General features: G+C 32.8%; 1 protein-coding gene across 1 annotated transcript in view; it reads right to left on the minus strand.

Moving 5' to 3' along the window:
- Nucleotides 1–21,334, minus strand: part of KCNT2 (potassium sodium-activated channel subfamily T member 2) — a 549,106-nt gene that overhangs the window by 129,139 nt on the left and 398,633 nt on the right. Inside the window, exons 15-19 of the mRNA XM_044674907.1 lie at nucleotides 12,358–12,507; nucleotides 10,883–11,112; nucleotides 8,944–9,157; nucleotides 7,171–7,276; nucleotides 287–459 (exon numbers count right to left, since the gene is read on the minus strand). Of these exons, the coding sequence (XP_044530842.1) occupies nucleotides 287–459; nucleotides 7,171–7,276; nucleotides 8,944–9,157; nucleotides 10,883–11,112; nucleotides 12,358–12,507 (873 nt within the window). The remainder of the gene's footprint in view (nucleotides 1–286; nucleotides 460–7,170; nucleotides 7,277–8,943; nucleotides 9,158–10,882; nucleotides 11,113–12,357; nucleotides 12,508–21,334) is intronic.

A 21,334-nucleotide genomic window follows, 5' to 3' on the forward strand; every position in this document is an offset into this window, starting at 1 on the left:
ATGAAAATTACTGTAATTATTTTCTCAGCCATGTGTTTCCTGTTGTTTTTGTGTGATGATGGTCATTTACAAATTGCTCATTAATAAATGTTCTAAGCATTTCATTGATGCTATATACAATGTTCTTTCATGTGTAAAGCAGCACAGCATGTACTTCCCAAAGAATCATGTGCCATACGGTTTCTGATTTAAAATAATTCAAGTAAATGATAATAAAGTACTATTAATATACACAAGACAATTTAATAAAATATTTTTGCAGTTAATATAATTTAAATATACTTACGGATTATCCAAAAGCAAGACTATGGGATTAAGTTCTTTCTTTGGTCTATAATACGCCCTGAGAGGAACAATAAAGTTATATAATCCATTTCCAGCAGTTTCAGCTGCAACAATAATTAGTTTATTTTTGAATCCATAAGCTTTTGCATCTTCGTAATAGTTATGTTGGCAACTCTAGAGGGAAAAATAAGATGAAACACAATTTTAAAATGACCCTGTAATTTGGTACAAAAATATTGTGTAAAATAAAATAAGGGCTCTATATACACAGTCATGGAAAAACTTTTTTTGAGCTACCATAGTCATGTAAAATGCACAATTATTTACTAACAATTAAAATGTGCTTTAGTATATTCATGTATAAATAATCTTAATAAATAAGCTAATAAAAGAAAACTGGGGGAAATTTTTATAGCAAGTTTTTCTGATACAGGCTTCATTCCTTAAATTTATGAAAATAAAAGCCATTCTCCAATTGATAAAAGGTCAAATGATAGGAACAGTCCATTTTCAGAAATCTAAGCTATAGTCATATTTTTAAATAACCCAAGTCATTAATAGTTACAGAAATGCAAATTAAAGTAATTCTGTGATACCATCTCACAGCTATCATATTGGCTAACATGACAGAAAAAGAACATGATAAATGCTTTCAAGGATGGGGGAAAACAATTATATTAATGCAGTTTTGGTGGAGTTGTGAACCAGTTCAATCATCCTGGAGGACACTGGAAATGTGCTCAAAAGACTATAAAACTCAGAAATCTCCTTTGACCAAGCAATACTACTACTAGGTTTGAATCGCAAAGAGTTCAAAGAAAAAAAAGGATTTATTTGTTAAAAAAATATTTATAGCAGCTATTTTTGTGGTGGGAAAGAGTTATAAATGGAAGTGATATCCATCAATTGAGAAATGGCTGAACCAATTATATATATATATATATATATATATATATATACATACATATATATATACATACACACATATATATATATTATAATTTTATACACATATAAAATTATAATGGAATACTATAGCACCATAAAAATGATAAACAGGGTAGTTTCAGAAAAGCATGGGAAGATACAAGAACTGATGTAAAGTGCAGTGAAAGAACTAGAAACATTGCACAGTCACAATATGTAAAGGATGATCTACTTTGAAAGATAGCTCTTCTGCACAATACACTAATTTAAGATAATTCCAAAGGATACATGGTAGAAAATGCTATCCATCTCCAATGAGACAATTGCTGAACTCTAAATGCAGATTAAAATTTATTGTTTTGCACTTTATTTTCTTGATTTTATTGCAACATGGTTAATAATTATGTAAATATGTTCTCCATGATTTCACATGTGTGATAGATATTATATTTCATTCCTCTTCAATGAATGGGGGAGGGCTTGGAGGGACAGAGAGAATTTGAACTCAAGATAAATAAAAGAAAAAATTTAAATACCAAGCAATAAGAGCATTTGCTGCATTTTTACAGATAAAGAAACTGAGGGACAGAGAAATTAGATTGTTAGATAGCTAAGTTTTGAGTATCCAAATCCACTGTGTTCTTACTGTTCCCATGTTAACTATCTTGATGAATACTTTCCAGAGGTTTACAAAAAAGAGAAAAGGAAATTTTTATTTCTAGTGACATGATTTTATTGAGCCCTGAATATGCTAAGTACTTTTTAAATGTATATTGGATAGTAGAGAATGTTGGAATAAATTTTTAATGGTAGTATTTTTTAGGGTTATTTTTTCAGTCACATTTATTCAGGTTACCTGAAAACAATATCATCCCCTTTGAAATTCTGTAAAATTGGACTTTGCTGTCCTTTAAATATGAATTGATTATCATATGAACCAATAAAATGAATGGACAAAGTACCCAAATCAATGAAATTATAGATCTATAAAAGTGCTGGAAGGCATTATTAATATGCAGTGATTTATGCAAATTCCACAAAGTCCAAATAGAAAGAAAATTAGTGATATTTTCCACAGACACATCAGCTTGTTTGGCCAGAAGCCTAAACATTTTGACAAAAAGAAAACTAATTCAGTAAAATTATTTCTGAAAAAATATTGTGGTAAAATTATTTGTTCTTTTTATTCTACAGAAAAATATTATATTTTCCTTTAATTATATAAACCAACAATGTCAAATTAATTAAACTTGCCTGTGAAAATTTATAGTCTATTTTAAAAGCATTCAATTAAATTTTGCATCACATTTTATTCAATATATTTAAATGGATTTATTAACTCATTAATGCTGGTGCTCCCTTTCAGCCATGCAGATCATATTTCATATATGCCTGGCCTTCATCCTATTCAACTCTCATCCATAGCCTTCTATAAACTAGCCACAGGAAATCTCTTCAAAATTTGATAGGGGATCACTCCCTGACTTATTCTGACATTGCCAAGATACTGACTAAAGACGGGTTGTCCATTGGTCATCCTTCACTGTTGTAAAATGAATATCTCAGGTTTTTTTCATTCACATTTTTAAATGATATCTTTTACATATATTTGCCTGCTCTTGTTTGGAATATATTCCTATTTATTCATGTCCCACTTATAGTTCTTCCTTGCCTTTAGCAATTTTTCCAAGAGTACTATGTTCTGTGATTCAGTCATAAAACCTATTTCAGAATGAATAGTGAATATTGAACTACACGCATTGTGTTAATATTATTATAATTAAGTCATATATATATGCATATATATATATATACAGAGTTAATCTACTAACAGTGAGTTTCGAGTATATGTCAAACACTGTTAGGAACTGCATCTATGTACTGACATAAATAAATTTGTAATAGCTCTTAAATACATTTATAAAGTTGTATTAATATGATTTGCTGGGATTTAACATTTTTTGCAACAGCAGTATAATGAAATAAATAGTTTTTGATATACTGAGAATTTGTGAGAAAATAGTGCTAACTCATTCTGTAGCATATTGAATGACTTCTTTTAAATTAAAAAGAGAGAGAGGGAGAGAGAGAGATTTACTCCTTTCACCATACTGGTAAAAAGTAATGAGACTGGCTGTTTTCCATTAGTCATTATGATTTCTAAGGTTTTCATTCCATGTGTGCAATGATATACTATTTAAAGTTAGATATTCTTGTTTGATTTCTGAAATATTTGATCAAATAACTTTTTAGTCTAAAATAAGCAGAGTTTCACATTTTAAACATAACTTTATATAATTTACTTTGAAGTATAGCATAGTCAAAGAACACTCAGATTTAAATAAGATTTTTATTTTTTAACTGGCTTATCCCTTTTTGTTTCTCTAGTTGCCAACAGTGTATCTTTAAAAAACAAAATCAGATCTTTCCTAAATTGCCCTATATGAGGAGGCAACCTGAAGAATTAATCCAGTCAAATCAGGATATTCTCACTACTATTCTCTTCCTACCCTTTCCTAAACCCATGTCTTTGCTATTCACACCATTCCCTATGCCCAGAAAATATTTCTTCCCTCCCTCCATTAACTTACTAAGCACTGTATCCATCTGCTAATTTCCATCCTTTTCTTCAAATCCTAACCCAGATACTTAACACTCAATGACTTGCCATGTGAATTGATTTCTCTCTTTTCTAATTTCTTATTGAACTTCTTCAAATTTTAAGTTCTTAAGAGCAGAAGTGTTATTATGTATATATTTGAATTATCATTACTTAGCATAATTCCTTGAATCAATGAATTAAGGATTTATAAGAGTTTCTCTGCTGACATAAAGAATTAAATAGTTAATTTAAATCTAACATTATTAAAGAACTAAATAAAAGTAGGCATTTTCTATATCTGTCATTTTCATAGCTTTTCCCAAATATATACTTTTGCTTAAGTCAAACTCACTTGGTGGTTTTAAAAGGCCTGAGATAAGGTAAAAAAGACAGGAGGGATACAATTATACAATTAATTTAGTAATCTATTTGATATCCCTCTTCATTCTAAATCTGTATTTTCATTTTCCATGACCAAAATTGTTTTTGTTCAACAATATTACAAAGGAAACAGATACTGAAAGACTTAAGAACTTGGATCTGTGCAGTGTTTAAAACTATGATCCCAAAGGATTGATCATGAGATATGCTCCCTAATGTCTGACAGAGAGGTGATAGACTCAATGTGCAAAATGAGACAATCATTTTCAAACACACTCTTTGTGGGAATCTGTTTTGCTTAACTATTAAAAAAAAAAACAGAAGGTATCTATTAAACCCAAAAGGCTAATAGGAGAACTCAAGTGGCTAGATGTAGTTTACACCTAGATAACTCCCTAAATACCCAGCCATGGTCTCCAGGTATTCTAACTCCTTGTTAGAGAGAGTAAAGCAGAATCACTTTCTCTCACTGAGCCAAACCTGCAAAATGCCTTAGAGACAATGTTATATAAAATCAGTATCTCTTTATTCAAAAAGAGGGTATAAACTGAGGATCAAAACAAGGTGTCCCTAACTATAAGGGATTTAGCTATTCAACCCACAACAATCTATGTCCCTCCCAAGAGGGAGTCTTCTGGTCTTCAAGCTAACCTACCAGCTCCCTATTTCTACCTAGGTGTTCCCGAAAGAGCTGGCTAAGTTGTCTATCTATGACCCTCAGTAGTTGGTTTGGTTGAGTTCAAAAGCTGTCTCCAAAACCCATTATGATTGCTCTCAAAATGGCTAAGTCCAACCCCAATGGATCTGGCCACTGAGGTAAAACCTCAAAGCCAACCTGACAGAATTTTAGACAAAACCTTCAGGATAGTTAACAAAAACACAGCAGGTATAATCAGATCCTTTGCTAGATGTTCTCCAGTCAAACAGAGAATCTCCAAAGATGATTTTAAGGTTTTTCCTTCTCCACAGATAGGCTGAGGTAGTCAAGCTCTGACAGCCAGCCTTTCCTCCTCCCTTCAGGACAGGAAGAGTTCCTCACTACCACAGGAAGTCACTCACTCTAACAGTATTGCCTTCCAAATTCTGCCCTCACCTGCTAAAATCCTTTCTCTAGAATTCCTAGCATGTGCCTTAAAAAGTCAAACTTCCACTTCTCTTAAATATTATCCTTATCTCTATCCTTTTCCCATTACACTATGCATATTTATTACAAATGTTTTCATTTTCATTCTTTTCTTTTTTTCTTAATGGGAAAGAGGTGTGTGAAGGAGTGGGTTTGCAATATGGTTGTCAAAAAAAGGGTAAAAAGGAAAAGCAGGTAATTGAAGCATTTTGTAAAATGTAGTGAATAGAAATTAGAATCTGACAAAGACAGCTTTAAAAGTTATCTGTTGACTATATTAAATATTTAAAAGTGAAAACAAGTTGCATGCAAGAGAATAATAGTTTCATATCACAATTCCTCTTTTTCTTTACTATGCTGTAAAAAGGAACGTTAATTTTTTAGTACTTGTTAAAAAAAACAAACTAAGAAATTGTATCTGTTCAAGGGCTGCAAGAAGTAAATGCTCTTATTTATCTACTAGATGACCACCTGAGGACTCTGTAGCTCCAATCAAGGACAAGTGTTGTTCACTTAAGAATCTAGTAGAAAGATAAAAACAACTTTCCTTGAGGCCAGTTTGGTCTTTTGGTCAACTGTCTTCTAATTCCAACCTAAAGTTGAGAATGATTTTTAATTGCCACAAAGAAGAGGAAAATAAATATGTTAAACATTTGTGTCCAAATAAGATAGAAGGAACTCAAAAGTATAATGTGAATTTTAAATTATACTATTAAAGTATTATTCAGTATTAATGCTTCTGAAATAAAGGCTGTGAAATCATGAGAACTTTTGCTACGAAGGCAGAAACACTGTGAAGTTCTGAATGTATAGTTCCTTTCACAGTAAATTGGAAACTTCAAGATCTAAGTGGCTTGACATATTTCCTCTGCTTAGAATGCCCTAGTTACTGTGACCCTCATGGATGTTAAGTGTTTCAATGTCAAGGGAAAGAATGGAAAGACTGCATAATGTACTGGAAAAAGCACTGGTTTCAAGAATTGTGAAAGACTTCAGTTCATATCCTGGCTCTGATAGTTATTATTTGCTGACCTTACACAAGCCTCTCTAAGCCCAAATTTTCTCATCTTTAAATGGATATTATGATAGTATTTGGAATCCCTACCTCCAAGGGTTGTTTTAGTGAAAGAATTTTACATACTCTAGTTTGTGAAACATACATGAGCTAGCACTGAGAAGTTCTGAAAATACTTCTACTATTATCATCAAGAGGGAAAAAAAGAGGGGGGGAGGCAGCTGGGTAGCTCAGTGGATTGAGAGTCAGGCCTACAGATGTGAGGTCCTAGGTTCAAATCTGGCCTCAGACACTTCCCATCTGTGTGATCCTGGGCAAGTCACTTGACCCTCATTGCCTACCCCTACCACTCTTCTGCCTAGGAGCCAATACACAGAAGTTAAGTATTTAAAAAAAAGAGGGAAAAAACGAATTGTAAGCTTTCTATTTGAGGAGAGAATAGCAAGAAATTACAGGATTCCATTTAATATCAAGAAAAAATTTTAATTATTGCACAGAAAATTAGACTTAACACATCTTTAAAATGATGTTTAATGAAACCTCCTCGTTCTATAAATGACGAAACTGAAATGAACCTAGAATCTGTTTTCCTAAAATTCAAACTTTTGTTATGGCATACTGTATGTAACATTTATGAAATCAACTGATTTTTAAAGTTCAGTTTCATATTACATTCATAGGATTTACATTTTACATTCATAGAATTTCTTCTTACATATTGTCTAAAACAAACTTTTTTCAACATCTGCATATATTTTAAATATTCAAACTATAATGTTGTATACTATTGATGTCTTATCAAATATATCAGGTATCCAGTTAGAAAAAAACATTTACCTTGTCTAGTCTTAAACAACAAACTGGAATTTTTTCATGAAGAAGATGACAAAAAGTAGGAGAACTTCCTATATATGGAGAGTAAGGAGGGTAGCCTTTAGCATATCTGAAAAAATATGAAATAATTCCCTTCAATAAGTTATACAATATTATGACAATAAGCTAAGCCATTGTGATTTTTCTGTTCTGTTAGATTCTGTAAGGAAATACTTTTTTTTTTGTTTCTCATGAAAATATTTCCATAAATAGCTCCAAAAGTTACTGAATTTTAATAATAATAAAGATAACATTATTCATTTTAGCACCCTTGTAAAGCACTTTAAAGGCACTTTTTGTTAAATTTAATTTTAGTTCTGAACTATAATTTCATCAATGCTAGAAATTCTTCTTGTGGAACCACCCTCCACTAATACAGTTGGGAAACTCATCTGTAACTTCTAGTCTTAGGGCATTGCCCAGGTCACTAAGAGGTTAATTGACTCTTCTATGGTCATAACATTAATATTTGCCATTGATAGGACTTCTATCCATGTCTCTCTGATTCCAAAACAAGCCATCTTGATTCTGTAACATTCATTACTCATTCACATTGCTCAATGATACTACTCATAATCTAATTATTTATACCAATATATGATATTGATATCAAAAATAAGTAAAGGATTAAGTAAATTCCCTACATAAATACGTATATATAGACCAGGCTTCTGTCTAAACGAGACTTAAAACTTTATCTAAATCATATATTCTTTATTGGGGTCCATGATTTTTTAATATATTGTTAATAACTATTTCAATATAATTAGTTTCCTATATAATCCTATATGTTTTACTATACATACTTATTATTCTGATAAGAGATTCACAGGATTTACCACATTGTCAAAAAGATTCATGACACAAAGTTGCTCTGTCAGTACTGTGGCAAGAAGTAAGATTTCTCTCTAGGACTTGTTAACATTTTTCTATCCTACATCATCTAGGTAAAAACATCAAAAATAATTACCCTTAGAATCTTATTTACAGGGGTGTAAAGTACTGGGAATGTCCAGAGAAATGATCTCATGAAAGTAGTAACAAAACTTCTCAGAAGATTTTATGGTTCTCTTTTTGATGAGATAAACCCACCTTAACTTTTCCCAATTCTGACTAAAAGTCCTTATAGCCAAGAAGATATATTGCAAGTTTTGACAAAAATGGAACAAAATCAGAATCAAAATGGCACGTGAGATTGCATTCAGCAGATAATTTGATCTTGGATTCAATTAAGCACAGCTCATGGTTGAGAAATAGGAGGGTAAGGATCCTGCTTCCTCTGTTCAGTTAAATAAAACTTGGAGTACTTCAGATCTCAGCACTACATCTTAGGAAAGAGGTTTATAAGCTAACACAGAGTCAAAAAAGGGTAACTGGATGAAAAAGGGGTTTGAGATCATATTGTAAGAGGATAAGTTTAAGGGAATTTATTATTTTTTAAAATTAAAATATATTCAGAAGTTAATATGACCCTATGGAGTCACTATTTCTGCCCCTTCCTGGAAAGATACAGGCCATCTAAATTCTTTTTTTTTTCTATTCAGCTCTGAGGTAGAATGAAAGATTTAAGTTTATCTGGTATATCAAGAAAGAAAAAGGTTGTAGGGTCAGTATAGATCTATATAACAACTGAAAAAAATTCAGTAAAGGTTAATTTAAGTACTCCCAAGGGACATTTGTTCACTGCTTCATCATACAAAATGTTTAACCTGCTATCCCTTGAATAATTTTACATACTCTAAATTGGTAGAAATGTCCTCATCAGGTGTTGTTTCATCTTCAGATTGATCACTTAGAAGGTCACATGTTTGAATTGAAGATGTATCTGCAACTTCTAAAACAGGAGCTATACTAGGTCTTCTGGTTTCTTTGCTCCCCTCTGGAGGAAGAGCCAAATTAGGGCCACTAGCAGATCTACAGCTTGTATCTTGCAAGTCAATAGCCACGGTGCCTGAATCAGGAAACATAAAAATCCACATCTCAATGATCAGTCACATATCAATGACAGAGTTCATGTTCAGTGTGGGGTGAAAAATATTTGTAACACACAAGCTTTTATTTTAATAAATAGTCTTAAAATATTTGGTTAGTTTCTTTGTTGTTTTTTTCCCTGTCAATGTGTGCTTTTGAGAACCTTTCATGTGAAGTATGTCTTTGAGTCTAGAACATAATACTTGTCCCAGACTTGATTGACAATAGATATTGAATATTTTTCCACTCCTCTTTTGGAAGAGGCCATAGAAATGATTGAAAAACTAAGCTTTAAGTAAATCTTCCCTTAAGGCACCATGGAAGGGCCAGGGAGAAATAAGAACTTAATCCTTTTTATAAGAGACTCTCTCCTCCATGAGTGAACTGGCTGAAATTCTGACTAACGTTCCAGATTCCATAGTTCCTGCAAGCAGTTCTAATGTTACATTTATTTCATATTGTTTTTCTTTGCACACTTTCTATTCTAGGCAAATGAGACTACTATCTAGGCCACATCTATTTCCCATTTCTGTGCCATTTTAAAAGTGGTTCCTCATCCCTAGAATTCAGTCTCTTCTCACCTCTGCCTCGTCAAATTCCTGTCTTCATTCAACTACCATCTCCCATAGAATGTCTTTCTTGATTCATCCAGTTTCTAGTGTTTTCTTCTTCTTGAAATAAATTTGGATGATAGTATATATTTTGCATTTTCTTATCTGTTGATGTGAGGTCAATGATTCAGGTTCCTATTCATTTTTATCTATAATCCCCAGGGCCTACCATAATCCCCTGAAAAGAAGAGGCCCTTTTGGTTGAATTGCATGCTAGGAATGGTCATCATCACATTAAAAATTAGATATAAATATAAAAATACAAAGATACATAAATGTAGATATGTCTTTATTGATCTATCTGCCTATATATATGTAGGTATATTACTATAGATGTATCTATAGATAGTACATATATCTGTCATCATCAACATTGATATATCTACCTATATCTGACATGTCAGTTCATATGAGGTCATCAAAAATTAATACAATAAAAAATAAAATAAAAATTTGATTGAACTGGCTATATGACAATAGTAGATAACAGCTTATTTGCTTTTCAAATAATTATTTTGATAACCTATAGAAACATGTTATCAAATATATGAAAATACTAGACAAAAACAGAACTGGTTTGTATCTAAATTTTACTGTGATTCACACCCTCTGTTAGCATAGCACAGGAGTTAAGTAATTTAATCTGTAAAGTTTGTTTTCCAGTATTTTTTTAGTCTAGCATATTATGAAATGATTCCCTTGCTGTTTTATGAGTGGGGTGATTTAATTAATTCAGTTAAGGTGACAATTTTAATTTGCAACTAACGGCATATTTTTCTAATGAATAATGGATTAACTATACAAATGAAAAGGTACAACAATTTTTTTTAAACATAGTATGTTTTAAAAAGTCATTTGGAATGATTTTTTCAATTAAAGTTTAAAAGGAGACAGAATTAGAGAATAATAAATTAAAAGCTCAAAAATAAAATTCAACACATGTACAAATTCATATTTGACTTTATAAAATGTATTGGCAAAACATACTTATGTAACAACAACATTATCTAATTAATTCAGTGCCTAAAAAAGTCCTTTGTTAATGTAAGTGCTTAATGAATATGAATTGAATTAAATATTTCTTGAAAACTTACCCATACTGGCAATTATACTATGTACTGGTAATCTAGAAGGTCCATGATAAAATGACCTCGATGCATTATTTCGTCTTAGCTGGTCTTGATTCTTAAATGCTGAATTTTCTTCTTTGGTGATATTAATGTAAAAGCATGTGTCAGTAGCATTCATAATGTAACGTGGACCTGGATTTAGCAAAATGTTTTTATTATCTTCTCTCCTAACACCAATCAAACAGACACCAAACCTTAAAATGAAAAGGGAAATATAATAATTTAAGAATTATAATTTAGTAGATGACAAATGGTAATTTTCAGAAGATATTCACATTTACAGAGTCACACAGACTCAGAATTTCAAAATTATAAGAGAAAGGGAGATCATGTAGTCCAGACTCCTCCTTTTACAAATGAATAAACTGAGTCTCAGAGAAGATGAACACCCCAGGTCACACAGGAAGAAGGAACCAGCAGAGAAGACAATGAAAGGTCTCTTAATTCCTTGACCAGATCTTTCTGCCTGAACATATTCATTATTCTTCTTCTTGGGTTTGTCTTAGCAGGTGCTTATTATTATTATTAAAAATAAATCTCTAAAAGTATTCTTTTACAAAAGCCTAATGTAAAAATAAGAAAAGATATATATGATATTACATAGGGGTTTTTATAATATATTCATGTATGTATCTATATGTCCTGAGTTGACGTATAGGTTGTGTACACAAACATACTTTTAAGCCTTCAATAAAGGAAAATAAAGTTAATTTTCCTTAATAAAATCATTTCACACATTTTTTAATTCTGAGAAAAAATATCTAAGTAATGCTTTGCTAGTAAGGACTTTAAAATTTCAAAATAGTAAATATAGAGCCTATAGGAAACTGTATATTTGTACGCAGTAAAGCTTTATTAAATTTCAAAAGACCTCCATTACTAAATATATTAAGAAACAGAATCACAATTGCCTTTAACTGGAGGACGTCATGATAGCTTTAAAATGACAGAAACTAATTTCCATACATAGAAGGTTATTCTCTGAGTCTCTGACTAAAGGGCAGAAAGAATATTCCCATTTGGATGAGAGGAAAGAAGAACCAAATTATAATATTTAGCCATATGAAATCTCTCAGTATTTAAAATGCTTTGTTTTTATGCTCATCTGCCTTCTCTTGAGAGACTGGATTCAAAAGGATTATATTCCTTTTTTTATCAATTTTTAATTGCTGAAATAAGAAGGTATGCTTGGTTGTTAAAAATGCAAATATGCTTTTATTTATTCTTTTTATGAAGAAAATTCCTCCTGAAAAACCTAAATCTTCTTAACACTAATACAAAAACCCAAATAATTTGCAGGGATGGCATGGATAGTTTTTTGAAAGCAACCCAGAGAACACAAAATTGAAAGGAACTATAACATATCTTGATTCAGAATTTTGTGTATAAAAAATAAGATTCATTTATATTTTCAAATAATCTTGGCAACAGGAACATACTTTTTGTGTGCATGGAAAGAGGCATATGTGAAACTCTTTCCCTCATATTCAGCAAAAAATGTACTTTCTTCCATGACAATGTGGTACACTTCATTACCAGAGCATCTTCCATACATCTTCTGCCACTGTTCAGGTGACTGCTGGCCCTCTCTGAAATACAAACAAATGAAGAACATATATACATGTGGTTAGTTTAATTTATTGCACAAATTCTTTATGGAAATAAAATGTATGGTAGCCTATTATAATCTGTAAGAGCCTATAGTTTTTGTTTTCAAGAAAGAGGAAATATTATCCACAGAAATGAGAATGCCCTATTTGTCCTCAACGTGACCCTTCCAGCTCTAAATCTATGGTCCCATAACCCCAAGTATATGGTGTATAGCCTTTAAGCAGATCAAAATTGAAATAATACTTCACTTTTTTGCTTTTATTTTTGGTTTTCTTTAAACCCTTAACTTCTGTGTATTGTCTCATAGGTGGAAGAGTGATAAGGGTGGGCAATGGGGGTCAAGTGACTTGCCCAGGGTCACACAGCTGGGAAGTGTCTGAGGCCGGATTTGAAACTAGGACTTCCCGTCTCTAGGCCTGATTCTCAATCCACTGAGCTACCAAGCTGCCCCATACTTCACTTTTAAAGAAATGAACTATGCCAATTATTCAGTGTTACATTTAAAAAGAATTAGGCAGTGCACAATGTGATTTCACATAACCCAAATAAAGTTGCACTTACATAGTGCTCCAGTTGAAATAGGATATTTCTTAATCTTCAAACATGTCCTGCCCCATGTTCTAGCCCCACTGCCTTTGTGCACAGTATTCCCTGTGCCTGAAATGCTCACCTTGCCAATGCTACCTATTCTCAAGCTTTGTTCACTTTCTCTACATCCTTTAAGTTCCCCATACACCTGATCCCTCTTGCTGATCTCCAGGAATTACCATAAGTTTAGAAAGGAACTCGGACAACAGCTAGTCCTACTTATAAAGGAAATCCCACTATAAAATGCTCAGAAGAAATCTTCTGGTCTCTGCTTGAATACCTCTAAAGAGAAGGAATACACTGCTTTTTTTTTTAAACCCTTGTACTTCGGTGTATTGTCTCATAGGTGGAAGAGTGGTAAGGGTGGGCAATGGGGGTCAAGTGACTTGCCCAGGGTCACACAGCTGGGAAGTGGCTGAGGCCGGATTTGAACCTAGGACCTCCTGTCTCTAGGCCTGACTCTCACTCAACTGAGCTACCCAGCTGCCCCCAATACACTGCTTTTTGAAGCAGATAATTCCTCTTTTTTGAAGCCTATAATCTTACTTCTTACTGCAATTTTAGATACTACATTGCATTGGAGTTCTTTGTGTGACTGTCTCATGATCCCTATCATACTATAAATTCAGAGATGGAAAAGACTATTTATTGTGTTCTTTAAACCCTCCACTTCCTAGGATATAGTCTTGTACAGAGTAAGAGTACAATAAATTGTTTGATGACTAAATAAAAAATTAGTTAAGCACATTCACTCTATAACAATGAAATTAAGAGATCATTATTTGTATTCACTTTCTTATACTGTTTCATAAGTAACTAGATAGTTGTATAAAATTAATGTTTCCTAGAACTGGCAAAAATATTTAGCTTTTTTCCTAGTTTTTGTTTCCTGGTTTCATTTACAGAAATAAGAATTAGAGAAAATAATAATTAGGGCTTCATCTTACCAGGATAAGCACTGTAAAAATTGTCAATACACCAAAGATCCATAATTTTGACTGGAAACAGGAAGCTCCTTTACCAACACAGAAAACAACATGCCTAGGACTTGTGTTTTTAGAATACCACTCTCTCCTCATTCTCCTCCTACGGATCAGACCATTTCTTCTAACACTCGTTGACTGGATTTTTAGTCAGGTTATATAATGTAATAATAATAGACATCCCACAGATTTCTGTCTTAGCTCCTCTCCTCTTATCTCTCTAAATTCATGGATTTAATTACCACCTCTATGCTAATGATTCTCAAATCTACCTATCTTGTCTTAACCTTTCTGCTGGCCTCCAGTCTTGCATCTCTACTGGTCTTCCAGATATCTCAAAATGGATATCCAAAAGACATCATAAACTCAACATATCCAAAAATCAAACTCATCTTTCCCCCTAACCAGTCCCCTCAGAGAGCAACACCATGCTGCCTTCCCTCAGACTCACAAACTAGACTTCATCTTCCCTCCTCACTATCTCTCGTAGCCTCCTGCCCCACATCCAATATTCTGCCAGAGCTTGCCAATTTTACTTTTTCAACTTCTTCCAAATATGATCCCTTTTCTAATCTGATACTACCACTTCTCTGGTATAAGTCTTTATTACACTGTGCTTGGATTATTGAAATAGCTTGCTGGTGCATCTGCTTTGATTCAAGTTTCTCAGTTCTCCAATCCATCCTCCATTCAGCAGTCAAAAAGATTTTCCTAAAGCACAGGTTTAATCATGTCAAAATGCAACTCAATAAACTCCAGTGGCTATTACTTCCTAGATCAAATATAAAATCTTCTCTTTGCATTCAAAGTCTTTATTACACACACACACACACACACACACACACACACACACACACACACACACACACACCCTTTCTAGTATTCTTATACCTTATTCTGTATCACATATACTTCAATCCAGTGACACTGACCTCCTTTCTGTCCCTTGAATATGATACTCCATTTCTTGGTTCCAGGCATTTTCTATTGTATTTCCAAAGCCTGGAATTCTACTCTTCCTCAATTCCACCTACTGGCTTACTTGGTTTTCTTCAAGTCCCTATTAAAATCCCACCTTCTACAGGAAGCCTTTTCCAACTCATTTTAGATCTAGTGCCTTCCCTCTTTTAATTATTCCCCATTTATCCAGTATATAGTTTGTTCTACATATTTGTATGTTTTCTCCCCTATTTGATTATGAGCTCCTTAAGGATGATGACCCTCTTTTGCGTCTTTTTGTATCCCCAGAACAGAGTATAATCCTTGACACCCAGTAGGTTCTTAATAAATATTTACTGAGTGATAAGGCAGTAGGTAATTACGGTACTTAGAGAAGGTTTGAATTGACCGTGGTCACACAGTTACCAAGAATCTTAAGGAAGATTAGAACCCAGGTTATCCTGACTCCAAATCAAAAGTATTCTATTATAATATGCTGTCATTTTTAATCTTTGTATCTTAAGTTAGAAGATTTTTCCATTAAAAATTATTATATAACTAATGTATGAAATTCTCTTTGACTTCTCTCCTGGTGTCCATCTTGAGACTGAGGAGAATAGGGGGGAAAAATGACTGATCAACCTTTGACACATGTAGAAAACTGGCAACATTTTTCCAAGAAATAATGCTTTTAGGTAGCTCAGTGGATTGAGAGCCAGGTCTAGAGACGGGAGGTCCTAGGTTCAAATCTGTCCTCAGACACTTCCCAGCTGTGTGACCTTAGCAAGTCACTTAACCCCCATTGCCTAGCCCTGACCACTCTTCTGCCTTGGAGCCAATACATAGTATTGACTCCAAGATGGAAGGTAAGGGTTTAAAAAAAAGAATGGTTAAGGAATAAGAGAAGGAAAAAAATAAAGATTAAAAAAATGTTTTAAAAAATTGATGAGAGGGAAACAGCTATGTTGCTCAGTGGATTGAGAGTCAAGCCCAGAGGCAGGAGAGGCTGGATTCAAATCTGGTTTCAGATATTTCCTAGTTGTGTGATCCTGAGGAAGCCATTTAATCCTCATTGCCTAAGCCTTGCTGATCTTCCGCCTTGGAATCAATAAGCAGTATTGCTTCTAAGATGGGGCAGGGGTAAGGGCTTTAAAAAAAGAGAATAGGTGAGAGGCGTATTCTTGAAAAGTAAGTTATAGTCTATATACATATATATTTTTTAAATCGGATTTGTATAGAGTAATCAGTAATGAAAGATTACACAATAATTTACATTGCTTGCTTTTTGACTGATATATTTCTATAGGCCATTAATTTGGACTCAGAAACTTAGTAACACTTATTTAGCTAAAGCTTAATGATCTGATTTTGCTCATGTTTTTTTTCTGTCCTTGGAATGTCCTTTTACATATTTCTTCTTCATCTTTTTCCTCCTCAATGTTCACCCATCTTGAAAAGTCAATATAAATACTATCATTTCCAGGAAGTCTATTATAATTTTCTTGGTTAAAAATGGCTTTTTACTTTTCAGTTCTTAAATAGCACTTTTCACTTGCCTGTTACTAATTTTTTCTACACTGTAGCTTTTGGATAATTGCTTTATAGAACTACATATTCTAATTCAAATAAACATTTATTGAGACTCTGCTCTGTTGGGCCCTAGAGATACAAAAACTTTTGAAATGAGTGAAGGGAGCATATTTGACACATATCCTGCCAATAAATATAGTTTGCATCCTATATGTCAGTCAGTAAGTATTTATTAAGAACTTAACTCTATGCCAGGTACTGTGGTAAATGTTTCAAAAAGACTAGCACTGCTCTCAAGAAGTCCATTTTCTAATGGTAGAGGCAACAGGCAAAACACACAAGTTTTGGCATAACATTTGTGTCTAATACAAAATAAAGAGTGTAAATGGAAAATAATCTTAGAAAGAAGGTACGAGCAGTGGCATGGGGTTGGGGTGGGAAGGAATGGGATGACTGGGAAAGGACTCATTGTAGATGGTGAGACTTGAGCACAATTTCTGAATGCTCTCAGGGAAGCCAAGAGATAGTAGTGAGAAGGAAGTGTGTTCCAGACATGGGGAATAGCCAGAAAAAAAGGTGTAAATTCTGGAAATTGAGTGAGGAAGAGCAAACAGGGCATTCTACCTGGATTCTAGAGAACATGGAAGGAAATAAGGGGTAAGAAGACTGGATAAAGTACTGAATGGCTATAATTATCAAATTGCATTTTTATATTTTCTTTTTGGTGATAGAGATCCATTAGAGCTTATTACATAGGGAAGTGACAGCATCAGATCTCTATATTTTAAGAAAATAACAGTTAAATAAGAGTTTGGATTAGAATGGGGAAAGTCATGTCAGGGAGTTGTGTGATCCAAGACAAATTTTTAACTCTATTTGTCTCAGTTTCCTTAGTTGTAAATCAAGGATAATGGGACCTTACACCCTAGGGTTATTGTAAGGACTAAATGAAAGAACATTTGCCTAATAATAATGAAGTACTTCAAACATTCTTGAGAAGCTTACATTCTACTCTAGAGGAAAAAGGTTTAAGGATTTTGTCCTTTAGGTTTAATAGATATACTTCACAAATCTTTTAGCACTATATAAATGCTAACTAATTTTACTATTACTAAGATGTATTTAACAAATTAAAATTTTGAGTATTAAAAAGTGTTAAATATGGACTACATGAAAGGTAAAACAAAATTTTGGGGAAATAGCTGACATTTTCATAATCTTAAATTGCCATGTGGAAGAGGAACTTTATATTCAAATTAACTTAGTACTTAAGAGGAGATCATTAGATCAGAAGCAAAAGGGATCTCAGACCATGCAAATTAAACCCTCATTTATAGATGAAGGACCCAAGGCACAAGATAATTGATTTAATTCCAAGGTCTCCCCAAAATAGGAAATATCAGAGGGGCAGGATTTAGAGTTAGGTCTCTATGAAATGTGTTCAAAAATTAAAAATAAAGAATCTACATAAATGTTCAAAGTAGTTAGAGAGCTGGACTCAAACTCAGGAAGAATTGAGCTAATGTGCATTCATAAACACATACTGTTTGTGTGACTATGATCCAGACATATAATCTCTCAGCCAAACTCCCTAAGATTATTATTTGAAGCACATTTGTTCATCTACATCAATAAAGGGAGTTTTCATATGAGGGATTCCATTCACCAATGAAATTATAGGTTCCAACCTAAATAAATTTAAATAATAAACTATTTTCATCAATTGATGCTTTCCTATTTTCTCATATGTAATCTTAGAAATAATAGCAACAAATTTAGTAGCAAATGAATGAGACATTGACTATAATATTGTAGAGAAGATTCATATGAGATTGATCTAGAATCTAGATGATCTTTAATGTTTCTTCAAGTCTAATATGCTACAATTTTATAATTTTAAAACTATATCGAGCATGTACAATACTATGGAATAAAAGTCTAAGAGTATGCAAATACAATTGCTAGCTGGAAGCAATTATCTTTCCAACTACCACACCGATATATGTGTAATTCCTCTTCATTCCAAGAATTCGATCTATCTTTGCTCCCACATTCTGTTCTCTTTGAATCCTTAATAATAAAACTAAATGCCAAATAACTGATTGTAGTTTATGCCAAAATATACATTAATAATAAATAACCAAAGTGAGTTGCAGATTTTTATCTCCTAGATATCTGTTTCCTGGATTATTTCAAGTTAATTCAATTAACTTCATTGTCACACCAGTTTACTTGGATATCAGTATTTTGGAATTAAAGAACTGCTTGTTTGCTTGTCTGTTTATCATCTAATCCATTAGCCACTGTCTCTGTTAATTATGTTATTATGTTATTATGCTGTGAACATGTCCTAGATTTCTTGAGGGCCATTCCAAAGGGGCACAAGGTTCAGTAAGTCTTATAAACCTTGAGTATGGATTCCTTGGTGTCTCTGATCTTGAGAACCATCTTAGCTAAATTCAGAGGCTCTTCACCAAGTTAGCCAAAAGGTGCTGAAATTTTTTACCCCAGTAATTCCTTTAGACTGACTTTTAAGTATTAGGAAAGTTGTGAGTTAGGTCAGTAGGAAGAGTATCCAGCAATAAAGAAATCAGAGATCCTTGAATTATCTGATATATAACTCCTCATATGGATTTCTATTGTTCTGAAGGTGATGTTTGTATGAGTGTGTGTGTGTGTGTGTGCGTTTACATATCCATATAGAAATGTTTACTTTAGGAAAAAATGAACTTCATTGACATTTTTATGATGAAAGGTACAAAATGATAATATACTATTAAATATCAAAGAAAAGTTCTAGGAGGTCAGTAGTATTGATTGATCTGATTGGCCCCACAAACCACCAGTTCTCCATCATCATTTTCTACTGTTCCTTCAACATTTAGGTCAAATGTTATTTTCTTTGAAGCTTTTCCTTAGCTTCCCATCTCTACATAAACTACCATTGTTTACTCCACTATGACCCTACCTTATCCCTCCCTCATCTGAATGACCAATTTTATGACTTGTAGTTTCAAACTATTCTCGAAACTTAGTTAACTTCAATTTTTTTTTTACTTTTTGAAATTTTTTCTAATAGAACCTAAATCTCAGAAATGGGAGCTATCTTCATCTTTTATTCCCCATAATTTCTGGAGCAGTATCTCGTAGATTTGCTACTAAATACATATTGGATGAAAGAATGGATGGATGTACTGATTTTATATGGGTATTGATTGAAAATAAGAAAGTAGTGTCAAGTAGGTGATCAAAAAGCTATGTATGTAAATAAAAGTAAATGTGGCAGATTTTAATCTTTGCCCTATGATAAGACATTTCACCTGTTTAAAGTCTGCTTGGTTCCAGTTAGTTGTTTAAAAGATCCCCAGGGTGCTGTTCTGCAAAGATCACATGAAGCATGTCAATTCAAAGATACTAGTAAGCTCTCATTTTATGTACAGAATAAAACATGCACATATCGATATAATATTGTATTCAACATCACTTCAAATGTTACAGATTCACATGGTATAGTGACAGTGTTGGATGGAGAGTCAGGAAGACCTGAATTGAAATCCAGCCTCATACATTTGTGCAACCTCATTTCCTTTAGGATTTTTTTATTTTGAGGATCAAATAATATAATACTTATTAAATGCTTTGTAAACCTAAAAATGTTCTACAAATCCTGGCTACTATTACTAGTAAGGAAGAATTTTATACAACTGAAAAATAATCAGTGACATGATTGGAGATTTGCCTGTATTGATTTCTTCTGTGGGGATAAAATTCAACAAATAATTAATGTTTATAGTGTTTTACAAACTTTGACCCACATGAACCTCACGATAATCTTACAGAGTACATACTCATATTTTATCTGCTTTGCATATCAGTGAATTGAAGGGTAAACACCTTGCCTGCAAGCCAGACAATTAATAATTATAGAAGGAAAAATTCTAACTCAGATCTCTCCTGATTATGTCCTCCACTGTATTTATGCTTCTTCTTAATAAAGCGTCAAATAAACTTCCCGTAGATATTAACTGAATTTTACTCTCCCTTCATAATTGTTTTTAAATTTTCTTTCTGGAAAGAAAGAGAAAAAAAAGAAAGGAAAAAGTGGGGCATAGAAATAAAGATGTACTTTCTAATTGTGTATAATATCCTGAAGCTCCATAGAATGAGCAAAAGAAAGTCATAAAAAAGCATCTTTTACCAATTTAGGAGTCTTCATATGTGTCTATATTCTCAACTAACTTAAATACCTCTAGTTGTTCTTATAGATTACCAGTCATAAACTTTACAAAGAAACCTAACAATCCTCAATGTCTTCACTGTACTGCCTCTAGATGGAGCAATGAAACTGTTTTCTAAGTCTTCAGTGACAAAAAATTCTACATTAAATATGAAGAGAATAGTCAAAGGGATTTGTCCAACTAGTATTTTAAACTGAAACTATTTCCTAAGAAAACCAATGGAAATGAAAGCAGTAAAGCTTAGATATAAAAACGTTTTTGCACACTTTGAAAAACTCAGTTTTCTTGGTTTTTTTCTGTATTTTATTAATCTCTTTCTTAATAGTTGACCAAGTCTGACCATTAGAAAACTTATGCACAGGGCTGAAGAGAGGGCAGGAGGTATTTCATGTCCTTATATCATAAATCTATATGCCTATACTCTAACATATACCATATTTGCTATTTCTTCACCAATGAAATGGCTCTTGCATTCTTTAGGAAATCACAAGCAATCGTTTGTTATCCCTCTATTTTTTTTCTTCCCT

The sequence above is a fragment of the Gracilinanus agilis genome, chromosome 4 (genome assembly GCF_016433145.1).
Source record: "Gracilinanus agilis isolate LMUSP501 chromosome 4, AgileGrace, whole genome shotgun sequence".
Classification (NCBI taxonomy): Eukaryota; Metazoa; Chordata; class Mammalia; order Didelphimorphia; family Didelphidae; genus Gracilinanus; species Gracilinanus agilis.